Below are 22,275 nucleotides of genomic sequence, written 5' to 3'. Positions count from 1 at the left end.
GACGTGGCGCGTTACTAAACTGAGAGGCTTTGACGAGCGCCAGCTTCTCCATGACGGCCATCGTAGCTACTGTAATCCCGTGTGCGCCGTTTCCCCCTGACGGGATTTCTGTGTACGCCGCATGACGACCACCGCATGTTGTCTGCCTCGGTTCGTTCTCGATGGAATGTTCGCGTCCGAGGGCACGGTGAGCCTTTCTTGCCAACCGCAGCTCCTACTCGTAGTGCCTCGAGCAACTCCCGTATCACCACGATGGCCTGGAACGCTTGTCGACATCACGTAGATCATTGCTACTGCCTAGACACAAAAACCGTGCTCGGGCTTCAGATACAGACAAACTCAAGTCGCATGGAAGCCACTAGTGTTGCCTGCCGGCATGCTGGAGCCGCCGACTGATTTCGGCTCGTCGGTTACTTCTGCGCCGTTGGTGTTGTTGTGACGGGTGCGTCTGTTGCTTCTCGGTTGGATGCTGCGCAGGGGTCGGAGGCTGTTGTTGGTGTTTTTGGGAGGTGGTTGTAGGTTGTTTCCTAGGGGCTCTGGGAGGATGAGTGGTAAGAGGCTGGGCTTGTTTTCCGCTTATTTGTTGGGTTGGTGGACGTTTAAATAACCCACTGGGGGCTGTGTGATGTTTAAATTGTCAGTGTTATGACAATTCTACTACTGAAAGCACTACTTTATAAGTTGTAATGGACAATGCTGGGTATGATGGAAATTCTGGGGCGCCTTGCATTTCCACAATATATACAGCAAAGTGTGGCCAAGGTAAATAGGTGAGAAATTACTCCTTACAATTATGGGAATCCGAAATGCGTGTGATGTGAAGCACTCGATCCGAGCTGTATGGTCCCGAGCCCTCTATTTATCATCCAGGAGGTATCAATACCGGGTTTTTAATGTTGAGGGTGAGTGGGGCCCGTCCGAAAGTTCCCTTCTCAACTCCGGGTTTTAAGCGGCTGGGAGTGCGGCGTCCTGTATGGATCGTGAAGCCTCCTGGCTGCGCCGCTTTAAAAAAGACTAGTAAAAATGATATGCTGCCATCGCCTGAGATCAAGTGCGTATCTGTCTCTATCGTGTCGTTCAAATCCTAGCGCCGGCAATAGTATGGCGTAGGGAATAATCGCCGGGCGGTTGCCATCACGTTAGCTCTGTGTAAGTGGTGATGAGTGGGGGTGAAGTTGAGAAGATTCGTGCTGGCACTCCAGGGCCTGTGCTCATTGACGGGGATATTTCCAGCTTCGGGCAGAAAATATTGGCAAACAGCAGCATCATTACAGAGAACCCTGTCTTTTTCTTCTGGCCGCTTCCTTCCTTCCTTATGCTATATGAACGGGCCGCTGCCGAGGCCGTGGCCATCAAGGTTCTCTCTCAACCTCCCTCTCGCTCCCTCCCTCTCGTACCCTCCCCCTTGGCCGCACAGGGTTCCATCCAGCAGCACGTGTGGGGGGCGAGCGGAATGCGTAGCCCAGCGCTATGCGTTGCCTGGAGAAGAATCGGTGCTCAATCTTGAGCGGCCTTGGTGGTCTGCTGATTTTGTGAACTCGGTGGCCTCTTTCGGTATTATGCCCAAGACCAAGCTGAACAAGCATGCATGCCCATCAAGGTCCACTGTTGCAAGCCAAGGTACCCTGCTTCAAGGCAAGCGTGCTAGTGTGCCATGACATTTATCACACGCCGAGCTGGCTTGATAAATACCCATCTTAGCGTACAATGTGTGAGTTCGCCGCTGATACATTATAATACAGATTCTGAGTCCCCGACCCGCCGTTCCAGCCTTGGTTCTGGCAAAAGAGCGCTTCCACCGACACCCGTCCGCGAACATCGGACATTAAATCCGCATTATCATGGCTCCCACGTGGGTTTGGCTCTGCCATGGCTTGCCCTTCGCCATCTCACTGGCCGCTGCTGGAGTCTCCGGGACGGCTGCCCCAAGCCCTGCGGAGCGGAGGCAGGCAAGTCCATCGATCACGGCGGTTAGCGCATGCCACATGCACGAGACCGTCCAGTAAGTGTCTGCCTTGGGAGAATAACACGGCAATTTAGTGACATCCTGCCTCAGGTACTGCATGGTGGGCCCTACAGAATACCGCATCCTGGCCACGGGAACCGCAACTTCCGACCTACCAAGTTCGTACACAGACTGCCATGCTCATGCCACGGAAACGCAAGTCCAACCCGCTCTCGACGCCGCTTCAAGCCATTTTCCTAACGGTTCTTGCTCAGGTGGTGCATGAACCCCAATGGCGGCGAGGTTCAAGTTGTCGCGGCCGATGCTACTGATGACGGCCCAGCAACCACACCAGCCCCGACTGCGGCGAGCACAAGTATCACCGCCGTTACCGACTGCCACATGCACGAGACTGACGTGTTAGTGCCCTGTCCGATAGAAGAGCTGGGACTTATACGCAGGCTGACATGATCCATTTCCGACCTCACAGGTACTGCTGGGCGGACGCGACCGAGTATCGAGTCGACACAACCGTGACAGCAACGTCGGATCTCCCGCCCCAGTACACCAGTTGCCACAGCCACGGCTCAGACACGTAGGCGCACTCACGTCGCTCGGACACAGGCCCGACACTGACCAATGTCTTCGGTTTAGCTTCTGCCTCTCACCATCGGGAGACGACGTCCAGATCCAGCTCGCTTCGGAGGAAGATGAAGGAGGCGCAAACGAACCGGCAGGGGAAAACTGCCACTTCCACGCCGGTGTTGAGTATGGCCCTCCTCAACCTCTACGGTCTTCCGCGTCTTGATCTACGCTTGTTAGCTAACGTCCTGATAAGACACTGCGTCGGTGCTGGCGGAGAAGATGGCCCGCGGAGCTGCGAACGAACGGACCGCAATTACAACGTGCCTCTCAGAATTGGCCTTTTGTTCGTGATTCTGGTCACGAGTGCTATTGGTATGTCCGCACGCACTGAATGATTGCATGATTCATGGGCTAACGAACACATTCTCGGAACAGGCGTCTTTGCTCCTATGATCCTCTCCAAGCTCCTAACCTCAAAAGTAAACACCACGGCACTGATGGTTATCAAGCAATTCGGCACCGGCGTCATTCTGTCAACGAGTCTTGTGCATGTAGGTAAGCACCGGCCGCAAGAGGGTGATTTCAGACGGCTAATTACACACTCATCCAACAGCTGTTTACGCACGCGGAATTGATGTTCGGTAATGAGTGTCTCGGAGAGCTCCAGTACGAAGCCGTCACAGCTTCCATCGTGATGGCCGGCCTCTTCATCTCATTTCTCATCGAATATCTCGGCTACCGCCTGGTCAAGTGGCAGGCTCGCAAGAAGGAGACCCATGGCGCCGAGACGTCGCCGGAGAAGGTAGCCGAGAGACTCGAAACAGTCAGCGTATACGTCATGGAAGCCGGCATCATATTCCACTCCATGAGTAAAAACCCCCTTAAGCCCTGCCCAGCCACACCATATTCTTTTAGTACTACCTACTAACAACCTACCCCCCCCTCACGAAAACAGTTATCGGCGTTACCCTCGTAGTAGCCGGCGACAGCTTCTTCCTCACCCTCTTCGTGGTCATCCTCTTCCACCAAATGTTCGAAGGGTTAGCCCTGGGCAGCCGCATCGCCGACCTCGGGACGCGCCCCATCTCGGGCATACTCATGCAAGGGCACCACGGCCACGGCCACGGCCTGCACCGCGCTGCGCCCTCCCCGAACGACTCGCAGGAAAAGACCAACAACCCCGATGGCACTACTGCGAACCTCCCCGTGTTGGAGGGCTCGACCTACTTCCACGTGTCCCTGGCCAAGAAGCTCGCCCTCGGCGCCGCGTTCGCCCTCGTCACCCCCGTCGGCATGGCCATCGGCATTGGCGTCTTGAACCAGTTCAACGGGAACGACCCCCAGACGATCGTGGCGATTGGCGTGCTGGATGCCTTCTCGGCGGGCATACTCCTCTGGGTTGGCGTGGTGGAGATGTGGGCGGCCGACTGGACTCATGGCGGCGCGCTGAGCGATGCGGGGCTTGGTGATACGCTCCTGGGACTGGGGGGGTTGGTTGCTGGTATGGTGGTGATGAGCGTGCTGGGGAAGTGGGCTTAAAGAGGAGGAGTTACGGGGGATTGCGGAGTGAATGCGGCGGTTAGAGGGAAATGGAGTGGATTAGGTCAATGGGAAATACACTCGTATCGTTGGTGCTAATGGTAGTACTTTCGCGGAGTGAATAGCTGGTCAACGGACTTAAGATCTCATAGAAATGGTCTATTTACTACGGTACAAGCCTAATGACGACGCCGCGCGACCCAGAACTGCGCATTGTAGGCATTCTTGGTCAACGCCCTCTCATCAAAGCCATATACTGCCTCAAGTCCGCGGACAGCCTTGCCCGGGAGAATCACCTCGCCACACCCCTCGGGCACCTCAATGAACTCAAAACCCATCGCCTCAGCCACGACAACAATCTCCTCCAGGGATAGCTGCACGAACGGCCCGGTGCCATAGAGCAGCGGGCCAAAGTTGACCCAATATCCGCCCGGCTTGAGAATCCGATAGATGGTGTCGAAGTAGCTCATGAGGTTGCGCGCCGTGTCGATGAAGAAGTGCGTCACCACGGCATCGAAGGCGGCCGCGTCGTCGTGGAAAACGGTTGTGAAGTCGCCCTCGACGAGCACGACTCGGCTGGCATTGACGCGGGCTTCGGGGAAGGAAATGGGGCGCATCATGTCGGCCGTCGACCGGTGGTGAGACCACGAGTCCACAAAGGGGTAAATGGTGTGCGCGTCCCGACGGCCGTGGCGCTCGAGAAATCGGTACGCGACGTTCTGGTACATGGACCATTCGTTGTTTGTGACCTCGAATCCTGGGGCCACAACGTTCAGTGGACGGTCAGGGGACTTGGGGACTTGGGAGGAGACTTACCTTTGAGCTGTGCAATCTCATGACCCAGTCGTCCAACGCCGGCGCCAGGTAGGACCACTCTCACAAGCTCCTGTCCGGCTTCCGGAAATAATGCCGTTAAAGCCTTCGTAATGCATGGGAAGGCTGCGTCTCGCTCGTTGGCCCCGGAAACAGCCCAGTCCCGGACAAAATGCTTCAGTGCCTGGGAGACGCTGATCCTCTCGGCTCCCCGGCCGGCTGCGTTCATCTGCTGGGTATGCTCGTCTAGCTCGTGCCGGTCAACCTGGTAGAACTCAAGGGCATTCTGCACAATGTCGTGGCAGATATCTTGGTTTCTCGCCAAGAGCTCGGCGATATCTGCGAACTTCTTGCTGTACTGGACTTCACGCTCGAGCAACTGTTGGGCTGGGTTAGTCAATGCCTCTGTAGGTGTGATTACTGGTGATACTGACGGCTTTCTGCTTCTTGGAAACGTGGCTATACAAGCCTTTTAATCGGTCCAGCTCCTGCTGGTTGGTTTGAGCATAGTGAGAGAATCCACGGAGGGCTTCAAGAAGGCGATGGCGAGGGTGGTGCTCGTTCCATTTGCCGTGCTTCCTGCTCATTCTCTGGAGCAGCCTCTCCTTCTCTCTGAGATGACGTTCCGTTTCCGGGTTTGCCAACTCGGCTTCCTCGACTGTTACGACCACTTGGTGCACTTCGAATAAAGCAGGAGCTCCGTCAGCATTGAGTTCGGAGTCGAGTGAACTATCTGGCCAGAGTTTGTTGGCGGCGGCGTCGACGCCTACAGCTTGATTTAGCTGTGAGGACGCATCACCTAATCCTCGGCCGCAGAGCCAGAGGATAGCACCCGACAACCAGACTGCTCTCCACATCATACCGGATAGACGATTGGCGGGTGCCGGAAGAGACGCTGCTCTTTGCGGTGGTCATGAGGTGAGGCACTCGGTGCTGTGCCTTGCGCAGTCGCCGATTGCCATTCCGTGAAGCCGAGGCTGACGAGGAGGACCGCGAGAACCTTGATGGCGGGAGGAAGCGAGCTGCGCGGGGGGGTTATTGATGCCAAGCACTCATGCGCATGATGGATGCAGCTTTGACCGGGGGGTTTCCTGCGGTGTTACCATCAAAGGCCCTCAGCTTGCAACTGTCTTTGCCCTACGTAGTAGGGGACTGCGTCCTCAGCCCCTTGTACGTAGTAATGGCCCGTTCTCCGGTTCGGAAATGAGAAGAACAGTGTAGAAGCAAAAATCCTGTGCAGCAGGAGGCGTGGCTTTGGTGGTAATGGAGCAACCACATGTGCTATCTCGCCAGCGTGAAAGCCGCAGGTTCTTGAATCAATTGCTGGAAACGTAGCTGCCAGAACCACTCAAGCGACTCAGTTCGGGTGAGCTATCCATGAACTGGGCAGTACAGTACCTGTGCAAAGTACCGCTTTCACCACGGTTGCTGCAACATTGAATATACTCAATGCGCATCACTTCCATCTATACTATGCAAATAACGCCCTTCATTCTCCCACATATCCTCAAATCACACTCGATCCCTCAGAGCCCCAACCCCTCAACCTGCCCCAAGAACTCCCCCCTAGCACCTCTAAGCAAAGCATCCACGTCCACGCCACCGAGGTATTTCTCGCTCACCCCCGTATTCACCCGCCGACTCAACAGCTCCTTCAGCTCCCACCGCCACTGCTTCATCTCGGCCTTGGTCACCTCCCTCGCCTCCCTCTCCTTCTGCTTGCGCCCGCTGCCCCTTCCCTTCCACGACCCCACCTGCTCCAGCTCTTCCGGATCATAGTCCACCCCTAGCTCCTCGGCCGCTTGCTTCATCCAGTCGTCGTCCTTTGCGCCCTTCTCCTTCGCCAGCGCGGTTTCCGTGATCTTTTTGGAGAGGGTGACCCGCGGACGGAGGCACGAGACCAGGCGCCGGTCGATATCGATCGTTTCGACGCCGGCATGGGCGAGTTTGGAGGACTTGGTCGACGCCGCCGCCGCCGCGGCATGGACCTTGGCAATGAGCCGCTGGGTGGGCACCGCCTCTTTGGGCCCGCAGAGGAGGATCGAGACCCCCGAGTTCATGGCGCGGGCGGTGCGCCCGGACCGGTGCACGTAGTCGTCTGCTGAGCGCGGGACGTGGTAGTGGATCACGAGGTCGATGTTCGGGATGTCGAGGCCGCGGGCTGCCACGTCGGTCGCGATGAGGATGGACGAGGCCCGGTTGTCGCCGCTGCCGCCGCTGCCGCCGCTGCCGCCGTTGTTGTTGTTGTTGTTGTTGTTGTCCGCTTTGAAGCGCTCGATGGAGCGGAGACGGGCTTTTTGCTCCATGTCCGAGTGCAGGGCGAAGGCGGGGAGGTTAAGGTTCTGGAGGAACGGGGTTAGACGGCGGACAGTGTTGATCGAGTTCGTAAAGACTAGCGCGCGGCGCGTTGATTGCAGGAGAAGCACGGCGTAGAGGTAGAGGTCCTTCTCAAGGTCACCGCAGTGGATGATGCCTTCCTTCAAGTTCTCGGCCATTTGCGAGACCGGGTTAGTGTCGATGAACTTGGGACGGGCTTCGCGGAAGTTGAGCTTCTTGAGGAGATATTCGAGGGATTCGGCTTCGCCCATCAGGTTGTAGCGGGCCTTGCCAGCTAACTTTTGCTGTAGTGCTTTGTTAAAGGTGGCCGAGAAGACTAAGGTTTGTCGGTGACGCCGTGGCTTCTCATCGTCTGAGCCGTCGTCATCCTCTTCTCCCGGGGCGGTTCGGTCCAGGGCCTTGATTATCTCCTCCGCTTCCTTGAAATGGCCATCCTTGAGTAGCCTGTCTGCCTCATCTACAACGAGAAAGTCGATGGCCCTCATTGCCGCGAGTACGGAATTGCTTGTGCTCATCACCTCCCACAATCTCCCCGGCGTTCCGATGACGATGTCGGCTTTCTCCAGCTGCCTCTGCTGCTTTTGCACTGCCAGGCCGCCAGTTACTGAACATACGTAGGGGGAGGTGGTGAGCCCGGAACAAAGTTGCTTGAGATGATCAGTGATCTGATGGGCAAGTTCCCTGGTAGGGGATAGAATCAAGGCAATCGGCTGCTTCTTTCCACCTGCTTCGTTGCCGGCCACCACCCTCGCCAGCCAACTTTCCACGATAGGTATTCCAAATGCTAATGTTTTCCCCGAACCGGTGGCTGCTTTCCCGATCACATCGCGGCCACTGATGATTTCAGGTATGGCTCGCGCTTGGATAGCCGTCGGCTTGGGGAACTTTAGACGGGCAATTGCCGACAGCATCGGCGGCGAGAGACTCAACGGTACCCATTCCGACATGTCAATGTCATCATCCTCGGCGTCGTCGTCAGCGTCAGCTATGTTGGCGGCCCGGGCGAAGACATTTGCTTCCAATTCGGAGTCGGCCTTGGGCTGCTGGCTCTTTGGGATTTTCTTCTCCTTCCTCGTAGCTTTGGCGTCCTTGTCTTGCGCTTTGGGCTCCTTCTTTCCAGATGCGGGTGCTGGGGTTGAAGGTTGGTTCTTAGTGACAGCTTCATCTGCGCCTGGGGCGTCATCGAACCCTTGGAACTCGTCGCTCTCATCGACAACAGCAGTAGCAGCAGCGACCTAAGACTGGCTGTGAGCATGGGTACAGGCCAGGCTGAGCCGTACGGAATACTCACAAATTTCACAGTGTTGCCTTCTCGCACAATATCAACCCCTTCGACCTCTTCCAAGCCGTAGAAACCCTCGGCATCGTCAAACATCTCGGGTACATCGACCGATTTCCATGCTAACGAATCCACGCTCGTGACACGCTTCGTGACATTTGTTTTTTGACGCTTGGAATTTGTGTTCAGCGCCTTGGAGCGCCTGCTCTGCCCCTCTGCCCGTTTGCGCTTCTTTTCGTTTCCCATGTTGAGATATTCGGGCCAATTGCAGAGTGTGAAAGAACAGCTCTCACTCGCAGGAATGAAAAATCGCAGTGAAGTCGGGTAGTGTACCAGCCGACGAAATTTTGGGCCCACTTTCTGACTACTGTCGTTTAAGGTATCACGACAAGCACAACTTTAAACTGATGAGGACCGTAGAAATATCTGTAAAATAATACTTCTGATAGAGAAACCTCGACGTCTAGGGACTATCAAAATAAATCTTAGAAAATCTACCCATGACCGTTGTTTGTCCTAGCATTTGCGCTTCGGTCGTCCTTGGGAACCCTAACCCTTATCAATTCACCGCCTGCCCGAAAAAGCTGGTTATTTTACCGTATTTACACTTGCCCCGCCATCAACTGAAAACGTCGGGCTTTTGGCCCCTCAGATTAGTCTTCCCCTATTGAACACCTCAAGAATACCGGCTGGACACTCACCTTGAGTGGGAGGAAAATTTGCACTAAAGACACAGACTGTGTAGAAAGCCTGTTAGAAGTCGACTCTTTTCAAATCCGTGAGCGAAGTTCTGGCGAGAGGAATCGCGGGGCCTCTCCGTTCGCTTCGACCACTAGGTCAACGACATGGGAAAATCATCCAAAGACAAGCGCGACGCCTACTATAGGCTTGCGAAAGAACAGGGATGGCGGGCAAGAAGCGCATTTAAGCTGCTTCAGCTTGACGAGGGTAAGCAAGACCGACATTACGCTCCGTACTCTTCACTGACGCCGTGCCAGAGTTTAATCTATTTGAAAATGTCACTCGAGTCGTGGATCTCTGTGCTGCCCCTGGAAGTTGGTCTCAGGTCTTATCCAGGGTACTCATCAAGGGGGAGAAGTTTGGCCGTTGTGCGTGGCAAGACCGGGAAGCCAAGTTCCGGCAACACATGCTCAAGGTTGTTCCCTTGGATGTGGGCTCTGACCGGGAGAAGTCAGTGACGGAAAACAAACCGTCGGCCACCGAGGGGCGCAAGCCCGAGAGGGATGTCAAGATCGTGTCCATCGACCTGCAGCCAATCAGCCCTCTTCCCGGCATTATCACCCTCCGAGCAGACATCACACATCCCGCCACGGTCCCTCTTCTCCTGAAGGCGCTGGATCCTGACTATGACCCCGACACTATGAATCAACAAGCCTCGCATCCCGTGGACTTGGTCCTGAGTGATGGCGCTCCTGATGTCACAGGTCTCCACGACCTCGACATCTACGTGCAATCACAGCTGCTGTTTGCCGCCCTCAACCTCGCCCTGTGCGTGCTGAAGCCCGGCGGCAAGTTCGTTGCCAAGATTTTCAGGGGTCGCAACGTGGATCTGCTCTACGCCCAGCTTAAGATTTTCTTCGAGAAGGTTTACGTTGCGAAGCCCCGCTCATCGCGGGCGAGCAGCGTGGAGGCGTTTATCGTTTGCATCAACTTCCAACCCCCCGAGGGATTCAAGGCCAGCCTTGAGGAGCCGTTGGGTGTCGGCAGCCGGTTGCCCAAGATGCTTGAGAACAGGAACGCTGTGTTGCCGGCCATTGCTCCAGTATTAATGCAAAACCCCGTGACCGGCGCTTGGAACTCTACTCCTGAGCGAGTGGAAAGCCGTGACGAGGATGGCATCTGCGGAGTCGAGGTGGAAGATCTATCCGTTGGGCCACAGGATAAAGACACCCGATGGATCGCCCCCTTCGTTGCCTGCGGCGACCTCTCCGCGTTCGACTCGGACGCCTCATACAAGCTCCCAGACAACCACGTCTCGCTCGACCCAATCCAGCCGCCCACAGCGCCGCCGTACAAACGCGCCATCGAGCTCAGGCGGGCAAACGGCGGCGCATACGGCAAGCCGCTTGGGAAATGACACGCTAAACAGAATAAACAATCTATATCTACTCGTTCCAAAAAAAAAAAAAAAAAAAAAAAAATAAAAATAAAAATAAAAATAAAAATAAAATAATTCTTTTCCAAAAGCGCACTACCTCCCACCTTCATCCCTCTCCGTCTCTCCCCGTCCCCGTGCCTTATACGCCCTCCCCTGCACCATGGCCGCGTGCCGCTCCAAAAGGAACAGGCCCGCGGAGGGCGTCTCGCGCACGTCGGCCATGCCAAGCGTCTCGGCGTACAGCCGGACGGCGGCGGCGTCGCGCGTGAAGAGCACGCACCGCCGCAGGCTCGGCCACGACGCCAGCACCTCGTCCAAGCACCCCATCATCCACCGGCCCAGCCCCTTGCCCTGGTGGGCGTCGAGTATGTACACGTCTGTGAGGTAGCCAAAGGTGACGTAGTCGGTGACCAGCCGGGCGAGGCCGACCATTTTTTGCGTGGGGGTGGGGTTGGTGAGGGAGGCTGTGCGTGCATGTATTTGTGTGAGTGAGTGAGCGACTGAGTGAGTGAGTGAGTGAGTGAGTGAGTGAGTGAGTGAGTGGTGAGGGGAGGTGAGAGTGATTTTATTGTTGATTGGTCGGGAAACGCGAACGGACCTGCGTCGTCAACGTGCGTTTGCTCTCCCTCCTCTTGGACGTAGAGTCCGAAACACAGCGACTGCTCAATGCAGCGTTTCAGGGCCTCCGGGGCCAGCGGCTTGGCCCAGTAGACCATATCGGAGCTGAAGGCGGCATTCACGGCGCCCAGCTGGATGAGGCGCGGGTCGGTTGAGCAAGTGTAGGTGAGTTTGTCTACCTGGCGCGTCCAGACCCGGAGTTCGTCTTCAGGGGGCATCTTGGCTTTTTGTGTTGGAGGTGGATGTGTGACTGGACAGTTCCGAGGCCGTCAAACCTGTAGGATCGGCATTCAAGACAAGCAGGTGGAAGGAATTAAGAGGTCTTTTATGCCTCTACTTGCGTCGACGCCCTTTAGATGACGAATCGACAATACTAAGCTAGTTTTGCGCGCCGATTCGCGGTGACTCATTCTGGTCCTCGGTAGCGTTAAACCGTGCCATGTCTTGGCAATCGGGAGGTGTCAAGCTTGCGAGAATGAGCGGGTTGTCGTATCACGCTTGTCGTTGAATCAAATACACACAAAGTATCTTGAGGTAAATTTGGTGTTCGACTGGGGTGTCTACTATAACTCAGAGCAGGACAGATAGCGGTTACCGAGTTATCTAGGGGATTAGGCTCAACAAACCGATTAGATCCAACAAATGAAAGGCTCAATTGAAGATGACTCTGATTTCAAGATTTCATCTTTTCTTTTTTTTTTCTTTTCACCGGCATGGCTGCCTAACCATGGTGTGCTGTACTAGCACATCACCATATGAAGACTTCCAGTGATGCTGAAGAGAGGCAGGACAGAAGTCCTGTGGCGTGCAGCTGTTGACGGCTAAACCAGTCGGGCTGCGTGCCACACACGGAAAATCCACTCGCGCGTTCGACCATTATCAGTGCTGAGGGGAATCGAGAGCAAAAAGCAGGAACAGCCCCACTAGCTTACACTCCAGAGATGATAGGTGGATCTTGGTCCGCATCCCCGCCCCCCATCCGAATAACGGTTAGCGTCCGGGCCCCACTTCGGACCAGCGCCGCGGGACCCGCCAAGCGCCACGCGGACCGGCCCGGAGACCAGCCGTAAACTCTGCTGTAACATAAACCTGCTGTGCAAGGTGTTATATACGTCGGAGGGTGAGCCATCCTACTTCTGGCATTGTACCAAACTGGGGATGATGGTTCTTTGGAGTAGTCAACATCTCTTGAACGTAGTCAGGCCGTCGAAAGTGGAAAGGAAATGTGAATGAGCCGTGGGAGAAGGACGTTTTTGCTGAGATGGCAGGCGGCGGCGGAAACGGGGAGCGGAAAAAGAATTAAAAAAAAAAAAAGAAAAAGAAAAAGAGAAAATGCGACGCTTTGGAGCCGGCAGGGCTGACTTTAAAGGCTAAAGTAGGACATGCTGATAACGTGGTATCTAGTCCGACGCTGGAGAAGGGCATTTTGTGCAGTGGAGGCCAGGGCAGCCGGCGAGAGATAGGTGCAACGCCATCGACATCCGCATGCGTTGTGTACTAGAAGTCAGTTTGGGAAATGCTGCATAAGAAAGACAAACATAACCGAGTTGAACCAAAGGCGAAGGTGCGAGCTTATGATCTACTCCCGATCCAGCAGAAGGAATTGACGCCCGCCGAATTAAGGTTGTGAATAGCCTCAAACCACATGGGCCCACTTGGATGCGGGGTCGCCTTCATCCCAGCAGCCGTGGCTTCGGGTCCTGGTGGGTCCAGTCCCACCGCAGCTCCTAACGCGGCCCGCGCATGCATCTGAACTCGCAACTAGATAGATCTAGGTGTTTGAAATGCTTCAACTTATTTCTTCCTATACGCTTTTTTCACACGGTTCTTCGCTGGCCGCTCCTCTCTCAAACAACAGTCCTGGGTAATGGGAGACTGTGGTATATTGCGTCTTGGCGCAGGCTTGGGCTACGGTACGCCAGGGCCCCTGGCTTGAAACCTTCACTTGCAGAAATGCTTGTGTAGCCTGGATTCGGAGATCCCACAATCCATGGGGCATCCTTTTGACCGCCACGTGTCATGGCACCAATCCTTCTCCAGATATCGTACCCAAACCAACAAGCGCGCGGCATCAGAATCAACGGAAACGGGCTGAGGGATGATAACAACCACCCAATTTCAACAGCAGCAGCGTCAGGGGGCAGCGCAGCTCCCTAAGCGGGATGGGGAGCTTAGCGACTACCTTACCCTGGAGCTACGGAGCTGCCCGGGGCTCTAGGCCGCCCCAAGTGGGTTTCGGAAGAAGGTGGTGAGGTGAGGTGGTGCCGGTGAGGGTTGCTCGCACCAACCCCGTTGTTTTTGTCCCGCCCACCCTTTTGTTTTTGTTGCGACATTCCGCCTGCGCGACGGCGACTTTTCTTCCTCGTGTCCATCCCCGGCTTTTTTCTCTTTCTCGAAATTCCCATTCTCCTTCTCGAAGCCATCGCTACATTTCGCCATCTCATTGTTGCCATTTGTTGCGGCACCTAGCTCTCGTCCCGCAGTGTAAGTCCAAGCCCCCAGCATGCAACGGGCTGGATTGTCGCAGCGCGCGACAGGACCAGCGCATTGCGCCGGACCTCCCGCGACCGCCCCCTTTGCGCGTAACAGCCCGCCCTCACCTAACCTTGTGCATTGATGTTGATCGTATACTTATTTGCCTTTGCAGAGGATCAATTACAAGAGTGCATAAGCAAATATGGCCCGCGAAGGCACGCGCTCGCAGACTGGCAACTCCAAGCCGCGCGTCTTTCCCGTCGTCGACACCGCGCCGGCCGTCAAGCGGACAACCAAACCCAAGGCGGCTAAGAAGGCCGCGACCAAGACGGAGGCTAAGGGCGCTAAACCCACTGGCGTAACCAAGAAGAAGGCGCCCGCGAAGGAGAGTGGCGCGGCCAAGAAGGTATCCCATAACCACCCCGCTCCGGATCTGTGGCCCTCCCCCCTGCCGGAAACCTAGAACTCGATGCTGACACGCTCGCGCGTATAGGTCAAGGCTGCGGTGAAGAAGACGACGAAGAAGGCCGGCGCTGCTGAGAAGAAGGTCGAGAAGAAGGCAGCGGACAAGGTTGAGAAGCCCGAGAAGGTACTGGCAGACTTGTGGTCTTTTTTTTTCCCCTTCTTTCCCCTTCTTTCCCCTTCGCTTCTCTTGCTGACTTGCTTCGTGTGCAGGAGGCCAAGCCAAAGACAACAACCAAGAAGAAGGAAGCTCCTGCTGCCAAGTGATGGCAGTCCGCTCGCTGTTCCTGGTAATTGGTCCTTTTGAGCTGCTCATGTTCTTTTGCAATTAACTGTTCTCTTTTGGCTATCTGTCTTACCTCTCTCGTCTTGGGTATGGTTTAGTGGCGAGAGCGTTTCGTTTGGTCTCTGGGCTTACTGGTAGGGATGGGATATGGGAGCGAGCTTTTCTTGTACTTATGGCGATGCCTGGGGGACGTTGAGCGAGATGTTATGTATCCTGATTCTAATTACAGGTTTTGATTCCTATTGCCATGGGGGCCCAAGGGTGTAACTTGCTCAGGGCAAGCGCCCCATTTGTCTCTGGGCTGTTGGTGTTCTTGGTGCAGTTCCATAAAGCCAGATGGACCGACCAGTGAAGATAAGGGGTTCAAAGTGAGTGCCTGCTTCTGCCGTCAGGCTCCTTGGTGTGATCGGTCATGGTAAGGTACTCAGGGAGCGTTAGAGCTGGTGCATCTTGCGGCTACGAACTGGCCACGAGATGTCCAACCAGCAACACCTGGACGGGTGAATAGATGCATAGGTCCTATGTTCGGTTGAGAACACAAAGAATGCCAACGGAAGGAGTTCAGCCTTCCCATGCGCTTCTATGGGCAATGTCCGGTCTTGGGCTGGGCGTTCTCTGCTGCTAAGCAGCGTTCAGGAATCAAGGTTTCGCTGTGCACAATTGACCCCGACGGCCTGGCGGCTCTGGAGCTCGGAGCTCCAGGGGGACGTCCGCCAATCAGGTAACATTGCCACTTGAGTGGGCAACCCGAGGCTAAGGTTTAGCGTCGCGTGTGGCCCCCCAGCGGTCGCAACACGGGTCGCATGGTCGCGCATCTCGCAAAGTTTCGTGCCGTTCTCGACTTCAAAGCTCCGCAAACAAAGCTCGACATGATTACATCGTATCCATTGACGCCCTCCACCGAACATGTACATCATCAAGCCTTCGTGGCTGCGGCATAGCGGTTAGTGCCTAAATGCGCGGCTCCTTCAAAACACGATTAGTCGTTTATGAGTCGCTAATTCGACATTGCGTGGTGCAGGGGAGCAGAAGGACTTCGAGGTGTACAGCTGCCACATCTCGCCCGACGGCACTAGGCTCGCAACCGCTGGAGGAGGTATGCCTGATGTCATTGCAGTTCTGCAGTTAGATGTCTATCTTGCTGATCTGGAGTAGATGGCCACGTACGGGTCTGGTCCACCGAGTCTATCTACAATGCCAGCGACTCGAGCTACACGAAGCCGCGGCAGCTCTGCCACATGAGCCACCACCTGGGCACGATACATTCGGTCCGATTCTCGCCGAATGGTCGATACCTTGCTTCCGGCGCCGACGATCGAGTCATCTGCATTTATCAGCTCGACAGCAACCCACCTTCGCACACGGCGTCGTTTGGTAGGCAGCTGCCAGGGGCGAGATGGGCCAGACTGCATTCGCTGACTGACTGACCGGCTACAGGCACAAACGAGCCGCCCCCGGTAGAGAACTGGAAGACGCACAAGCGCCTCGTAGGCCACGACAGCGACGTCCAGGACCTCGCTTGGTCATATGACAACTCGATCCTCGTCTCGGTGGGGCTGGATTCCAAGGTGGTGGTGTGGTCCGGCCACACCTTCGAGAAACTCAAGACGATCGCCGTCCACCAAAGCCACGTCAAAGGGATCACATTTGACCCGGCAAACAAATTCTTTGCTACCGCCGGCGACGACCGACACATCAAGATCTTCCGCTTCACCCCGCCGCCGCCGAATGCGACCCAGCATGACATGGTTAACAATTTCGTCCTTGAGACTACCATCACCGCGCCCTTCAAGAGCTCGCCGCTCACCACATACTTTCGGAGGTGCAGCTGGTCACCGGACGGTAACCACATTGCAGCGGCCAACGCGGTGAACGGCCCCGTTAGTAGCGTTGCTATCATCGAGCGCACGAGATGGGACAGTGAGATCAATCTGATCGGTCACGAAGGCCCAACAGAAGTGTGCATGTTTTCTCCGCGGCTGTTCCATACGCAAAAGCCCGCCGAGAACGGTGCTTCTGGTGAGCGGGGCTCTTCGGGACTTGTCACGGTGATAGCATCAGCCGGACAAGACAAGACGCTTAGCATATGGAACACGAACACCTCTAGGCCGGTGGTCATTGTACAGGATGTGGCATCAAAGTCAATCTCGGATCTCGCCTGGACCCCAGACGGCCAGACGCTGTTCGCCTCGAGCCTGGATGGCTCTATCCTTGCTGTCAAGTTTGAGGTGGGCGAGCTTGGTTGGGTGGCTAAATCCGAAGAAAATGACAAGGCACTCCAAAAATACGGCGGATCGAGGAAGGGAATGGGCACAGCCGAGGATGTAGATGGTTTACATCTTGAGAACCACAGCAAAGCAGGGGAGTTGCGGGGCGCTGAATCGAGGATGGGCGCCCTGATGGGAGACTTCCAGCCTGCTGACAAAAGCGAAGTCGCCGCGGCGAATGGCGTCAAATCGGTCACGAAGAATGGCGAGACCAACGGCAACACAGAGCCAAAACCAGGGAAAGACGCACCCAAAGCCGGAAGCGCCGAAGAGAGTGCAGATAAGCAAGCTGAACGAATAGCCGAACTAAAATCACGAGTTCAAGTCACGAAGGATGGTAAGAAGAGGGTGGCTCCTCTACTCGTCTCATCATCGGATACCGGCCTATTATCGTTGCCTCAGTCACAGCTAGTTGGAGCGAAATCCACAAAGACAACACAGAACGATGCGCCGCAGACAGTTCTAGACCTCTCCAAACCGTTTCATGGCCTTCCCAGAGGCGGGATCGCGGCGATGCTTCTCGGAAACAAGAGGAAGGCTGCTGCAATGGAAGGGGAGGAAGAGGAAGAACCAGCAAGCAAACGGCCAGCGACAGGCCCTGTACCGATCATGGTTGACACAGTCGAAGGTCTCGAGCCAGCACCCCTGACAACGGCTTCCCACGGGGTCGTCCCAACGCCAGAGTTTCTTCGGCCGGCCGTTGTGAGTCCCGCCATCTCAGTCTCGCAAATGAGGCTAGCTGTTCCCAAGGTGCGGTCACACATCCTCAGGCCACTCGAGAAAGGCGTGCTCCAAGGAGAAGCCAGTCTGGACGATGCGACCAAAGTCCCCGAAAACATAATCCTGGAGGCTAAGAACCCCGTTAAACACCGTGAGCCTTCACACATCACGGCTAGCAAACGCGGCGTCCTCCTCTGGCAAGATTTCCTGCCGCGAGCTATCCTTCTCGTCACCGGGAACAAGAATTTCTGGGCGGCGGCATGCGAGGACGGGACCATTCATACCTGGACACCGGCGGGCCGCAGGCTCTTGAACGGTATTATCCTGGAATCCCAGCCAGTCATCCTCGAATCCCGGGGACAGTGGTTACTATGCATCACGTCGGTCGGTCTCTGCCACGTCTTCAACATCAGGACCATGTCAGCAGCGCATCCCCCGGTGTCTCTCGCCCCGATCCTCGACATCGCAATCACCCCACTTTCCACTGAAGGGCCAACCCCGGCACCTGGCGTCACGTCTGCCCATCTCAACAGCGTCGGGGCGATCGTCGTGACGCTGAGCAACGGCGACGGCTTCTACTATTCGTCCAACATGTACGCCTGGCAGCGCCTATCGGAGTCATGGTGGGCGGTGGGCAGCCAGTACTGGAACAGTAACGACTCGTCCATCAGCGCGCTCTCATCAACCGCCGTCGGGCCCGTGACGGGCGGTCCAACCAAGAACGGGGACAAGAGCGGCGAGACCAATGTCTCTGCGGGCATCATTCCGTTCCTGGAGCGGCACACCACGGCCGAGTTCCTGCTCAAGGGCCGCGCCTTCACGCTGCAGCGCCTGATCAAGACGCTGCTGTCCAAGGACGGATTCAACGGCTTCGAGAGCACGGTCAGCGTCGCGCACCTGGAGAACCGCATCGCGGGCGCGCTCGCGCTCGGCTCAAAGGAGGAGTTCAGGTTATACTTGTTCATGTACGCCAAGCGAATCGGTGCTGAGGGCCTTCGGTCCAAGGTTGAGGAGCTGTTGAACAGTTTGATTGGAGGGGTGCTGCAAGACAAGGCCGCCGATTCGAGGGTGGGTGAGGGCAGGGGCTGGTTCAGCAAGGAGGATACGCTGTGCGGGTGGGACCGGAAGGATCTTTTGAAGGGGGTGGTGCTGATACTGGGTGAGTCGTTCGTCTATTCCGTGGTCGGATTGCTTTGGTTTGCTAACTCGTGACGCAGGCAAATTCCGGGATCTCCAGAGATTAACTGTCCAGTATGCCAGGATCCTGGGATTGACGTCAGACGGGGAGGACGCCGAGAATGGCAACGAAGATATGGAGTTGGAGGAGTAAAGCTCCTGCCATCCCAGCCTCCGCCGAAGGCACATTATCCTCGGTTACCCGGTCCTGGGTATGATGGCGCAAAACCCTCCTGAATTTGAGAGCGGACGCGGGTCCGGAAATCTGGCAAGGAGCCATTCAGTTTTATTTAGTTATTTTTCTTAGATGGTGGGGACCGAGCGAGAACTCGGGTGGCGTCTAGAGGAGACCGGTATCCTGCTACGTATACCGTATTCGCCGATCGCAGTTCTTAGGCCTTCCGAGACACGGCGTAGAATCATGGTGATCAAGCCCTAGATCACTTTTTTAGTATTGTGGAAGGGAGGGGCGTCGTTGCGCTTTGTGGGCGATATTTACTTGGGCCAATGGAATGGATGGGGTGGGGGGTATGGAGCCTAGCCACGGTTTGAGCTTGTTGTATCATGTATTTACCTTCTGCTCGTCCCAAGTTACCAGCCATGCATGGGCGTCCGACCGGTATGGGCCTCGCGGGCCTGTTGCTACTACTACTACCTTAATAACGCTATGCCGCCATAGCAGGAGATCCACAGTACCAGTCTCCCATCTCAACATAAAGATCTGAGCCTGGGACCGCTACGTGGTATCCGATGTTGATGCTGTTCTGTGCTTACGCTGATGCGGTCTGAGGGCAGAAAAGTGCGGTAGCTCAGGTCACAAGCCAGCCGGATCCAGCAGTCGCCTCGTCCCATCCAAATAACTAACGTGGTCTGGATGATTTGATATTAATGGACGGCCGGATGATTGAATGTGCACAATCTTGGGCGCGGTCTGGTTCAGTTGGAACAGTGCGCAATCATTCATTCTGGTGGGTGGTCTAACGGGGGAGAGGGAGCGGGATGGCGGGAGATAATTGTCAGTTGATATGTACTAGTATTACTGTACCGCTACTAGTGCTACATGATAGCGTGGCATAGCTTGAGCCTAAACAGGTGGACCAGAGATTTGGTGTTGTCTATTTATACTTTAGTTGGGTGGTGACACTGCCTCTCGCTTGATCTGATTCGACCATCCATGATTGGTGATGGTAAGTACCACTGAGGGTTTTGCTTCTAGAGGATTGATAAGGAATCTACTAGCTTGGATGCTAACTCTCTATGACGAGCGATCGATCATCTTGCGCTAACCATGCGTCGCCCGCCATAATTTAGGTCTATCGTAAGGATGATCGAGCTTTCAGTAAGCGCCCAACCCGGTCGGGAGGTGCTTTTTAGTCTCTAACTATGGCTCATGTCTTCTCTCCTTATTTCACTCTTCTCTTTCCCCACTCCAGATTTGTCCCTTCATTGTCGCCTTTTCATGTCCCCGGCCTCTGCTTCAACGCCGCCATTGAACAAGTTTGACGTGAGTACTCCTCCACATGCAGTTGGCTAAGTGCGGTAACCAGACCTCGAGAGAAAGTCTTGTATCCTAACGGTGAACGGTGGGAGCAGATCTTCTTCACGGCACATTTTTGCGACCTGATGCCGCCGGCCGGCCGCCTTCAGTGCCATGATACTGTTTCGCCCTCTCGCGAGAAGTCTGTGCCATTTGCTATATGGATGGATATTGCCAGTGTATTACTAGTGTTGATCTTTCCTTGGTTGCTTGGTCGGTGTTCCCGGAGAAGATGCTGTCGCGGTACAATATAACATCCAATGGATTTTACTGTTCAGGCCTTGGGTGCTGAGCGACATTGTCTGTAGTGGTCACTTCCGCCTAAAATCATCAAGGGCCCAGGACTGCCAGCGCAGGAGATTAATTAGGTTCTCGCTGAAGTGAGCGACGATTCTTTTACATTGGTATAGACTAACTGATCAATATCATCACGAAGTTGACGTCTTACAAGTCTTACAACGTGCGTGGGAAAGTACAAGTAGTACAGTGCCCTGTGACTGAGAAGATATTCGTCCTTCAATTAGTACCACTACCATTCTTTCCTATCTTTAGTCGTCAGCGAGGCGGAGGAGCTGACGCAACTCCCTGCCGTATCTCAATGTTACGAACCAGCCAATGGTTTCGATGGACACAATCTTTTCAGCACACGCTTGTCTGGCGAATACTAGGTAATAACTGAAACAAGCGAAGCCAGTCTACTATAACAAAGACGCCTACAAGTATTGAAACAAAGGAGATCATCAGAAGTATCTCTCTATATATATCACACAATACTCTTTGTGTCACTTCAGGTTGTTAATGCATTTGTTCATCTCACGTCAATACTAGTACTAATCTAGAACGGCGAGCCACCGTATATTCAACCTCCCTCCTAACCATAGCTTCTTACTAACGGACAGTGAGACGACCCTGGTACCCGCTTCAGTTTAGGACCTAACTCAGACAACAGATCCTCCGCTTGAACACCATACTGAAGTCACCGTCAGAGTGAGCTGATAAGAATCACAGCCGCGATATAGCCGCAGCTCGAACTTGCACAGTCCCAAACTCTCCCAGCCCCAAGCACAGGAGTAAGTACCTTAACCATGGCTATAACACACGAAGTACCAGACCCCCTTCCAACCCACGCAACCCTCCACCAACCCCCAAAACAAGACCGCATAACCATCAGAACCTCCTCCCTCTCCACCTCAATAGCCCCAGCCCACCTCCTCCTCCAGCGCATCCTCGTCGGCCGAGCGTACACCTCCCTCCCCGAAATCTGCACGCACCTCCTGGCCGAGGCCGCGCGCACCCAGCTCGTCGCCTCCATAACCCTCACGGACTGGCCCACCATCCGGCCCAAATGGCGCCGCGAGCGGCGCAAGCGCCCTCACCTCGCCGCTCTCGCGCGAGCCGCCGTCCTGGCCCAACTCGAACGCGACTACGGATACGCAGAGGCACAGCGATTACTAGCACGAGGGGGCAACAGCGACTATGACGACAATGACGACGACGACGACGGCGATGACGGCGACGACGATGGAGGGCTAGAGCAGCGCGAGTGCATGGCCTACATGGAGCAGCGATGGGCGCGGATCCACGCGGGGCTGGACGAGGCCGAGGCCATGACGGCGACGGAGTGGGGCCGCAAGGCGGCGTGCTTTGCGCGGGCGCGGGCGGAGGAGTGGGTGAAATGGTACCGGGCAGCGGAGCGGCGGTACGATTGGAAACGGTCTCGCGTGCAGGAGGTGATCGAGCGGAGGGTTCTGGCGCTGGGGCTGGAGACGGGCGAGGAGTTCGACGCGGACCGGTGGGGCCAGAGGGTCAGGGTCGAGGTGTTGACGGGCAGGAAGGGGAAGGGGGATTGGCCTTGCCAGCGGTTGGTCGAGGTTTATAAGCGGAGGAAGTACGGGCGGAAGGGGGGGTGCGGTAGTTCATCGCGGCCGCGGCCGTGGCCGTCCCCGGTTTATCAGCCCTCTCCTTTAGCGCGCTTCTGGTCTTAAGGACAGGGGCGTTAGGGCAGATATCTTCGGAACAAATACTAGTCGCAGCTCTGTCTATATAGAGGAAAGAGAGAGTATTTCCGCGCATATATACCTGATTCTTATTTTCAATATGTGAAGTAATTGTATATA

The 22,275-nt window shown here is 55.5% G+C and overlaps 8 protein-coding genes across 8 annotated transcripts; 5 read left to right on the top strand and 3 right to left on the bottom strand.

The window, feature by feature from the left end:
• Positions 1–1,841: 1,841 nt before the first annotated feature.
• On the top strand, positions 1,842–4,069 carry ZRT1_3 (high-affinity Zn(2+) transporter zrt1; the record flags this gene model as incomplete). The annotated part of the gene is made up of 9 exons (XM_071061502.1): positions 1,842–2,002; positions 2,057–2,161; positions 2,221–2,364; positions 2,436–2,540; positions 2,600–2,713; positions 2,784–2,902; positions 2,966–3,081; positions 3,144–3,399; positions 3,486–4,069. The coding sequence occupies 9 exons, from the start codon at positions 1,842–1,844 to the stop codon at positions 4,067–4,069; spliced, it is 1,704 nt and encodes a 567-aa protein (XP_070917603.1).
• A 179-nt stretch (positions 4,070–4,248) lies between these two features.
• Positions 4,249–5,739, bottom strand: MFIFM68171_06081 (Carnosine N-methyltransferase; the record flags this gene model as incomplete). Its single annotated transcript, XM_071061501.1, has 3 exons — positions 4,249–4,826; positions 4,886–5,261; positions 5,317–5,739. The coding sequence occupies 3 exons, from the start codon at positions 5,737–5,739 to the stop codon at positions 4,249–4,251; spliced, it is 1,377 nt and encodes a 458-aa protein (XP_070917602.1).
• A 669-nt stretch (positions 5,740–6,408) lies between these two features.
• Positions 6,409–8,744, bottom strand: MAK5 (ATP-dependent RNA helicase; the record flags this gene model as incomplete). The annotated part of the gene is made up of 2 exons (XM_071061500.1): positions 6,409–8,454; positions 8,511–8,744. 2 exons carry the CDS (start codon positions 8,742–8,744, stop codon positions 6,409–6,411), a joined length of 2,280 nt encoding a protein of 759 aa, XP_070917601.1.
• Positions 8,745–9,343: 599 nt separating this feature from the next.
• TRM7 (tRNA (uridine-2'-O-)-methyltransferase trm7) lies at positions 9,344–10,596 on the top strand (the record flags this gene model as incomplete). Its single annotated transcript, XM_071061499.1, has 2 exons — positions 9,344–9,446; positions 9,497–10,596. 2 exons carry the CDS (start codon positions 9,344–9,346, stop codon positions 10,594–10,596), a joined length of 1,203 nt encoding a protein of 400 aa, XP_070917600.1.
• A 114-nt stretch (positions 10,597–10,710) lies between these two features.
• MFIFM68171_06078 (uncharacterized protein) lies at positions 10,711–11,453 on the bottom strand (the record flags this gene model as incomplete). Its single annotated transcript, XM_071061498.1, has 2 exons — positions 10,711–11,081; positions 11,216–11,453. 2 exons carry the CDS (start codon positions 11,451–11,453, stop codon positions 10,711–10,713), a joined length of 609 nt encoding a protein of 202 aa, XP_070917599.1.
• A 2,459-nt stretch (positions 11,454–13,912) lies between these two features.
• MFIFM68171_06077 (uncharacterized protein) lies at positions 13,913–14,439 on the top strand (the record flags this gene model as incomplete). Its single annotated transcript, XM_071061497.1, has 3 exons — positions 13,913–14,116; positions 14,204–14,299; positions 14,386–14,439. The coding sequence occupies 3 exons, from the start codon at positions 13,913–13,915 to the stop codon at positions 14,437–14,439; spliced, it is 354 nt and encodes a 117-aa protein (XP_070917598.1).
• Positions 14,440–15,364: 925 nt separating this feature from the next.
• On the top strand, positions 15,365–18,775 carry HIR1 (HIR complex subunit; the record flags this gene model as incomplete). The annotated part of the gene is made up of 5 exons (XM_071061496.1): positions 15,365–15,401; positions 15,480–15,554; positions 15,614–15,832; positions 15,896–18,604; positions 18,663–18,775. The coding sequence occupies 5 exons, from the start codon at positions 15,365–15,367 to the stop codon at positions 18,773–18,775; spliced, it is 3,153 nt and encodes a 1,050-aa protein (XP_070917597.1).
• A 2,468-nt stretch (positions 18,776–21,243) lies between these two features.
• MFIFM68171_06075 (uncharacterized protein) lies at positions 21,244–22,143 on the top strand (the record flags this gene model as incomplete). The annotated part of the gene is made up of 1 exon (XM_071061495.1): positions 21,244–22,143. One exon carries the CDS (start codon positions 21,244–21,246, stop codon positions 22,141–22,143), a length of 900 nt encoding a protein of 299 aa, XP_070917596.1.
• Positions 22,144–22,275: the final 132 nt, after the last annotated feature.

Source organism: Madurella fahalii (genome assembly GCF_045866475.1).
Source record: "Madurella fahalii IFM 68171 DNA, scaffold_3, whole genome shotgun sequence".
NCBI classification, from domain to species: domain Eukaryota; kingdom Fungi; phylum Ascomycota; class Sordariomycetes; order Sordariales; genus Madurella; species Madurella fahalii.
This window is presented reverse-complemented; position numbering and strand designations above follow the sequence as displayed.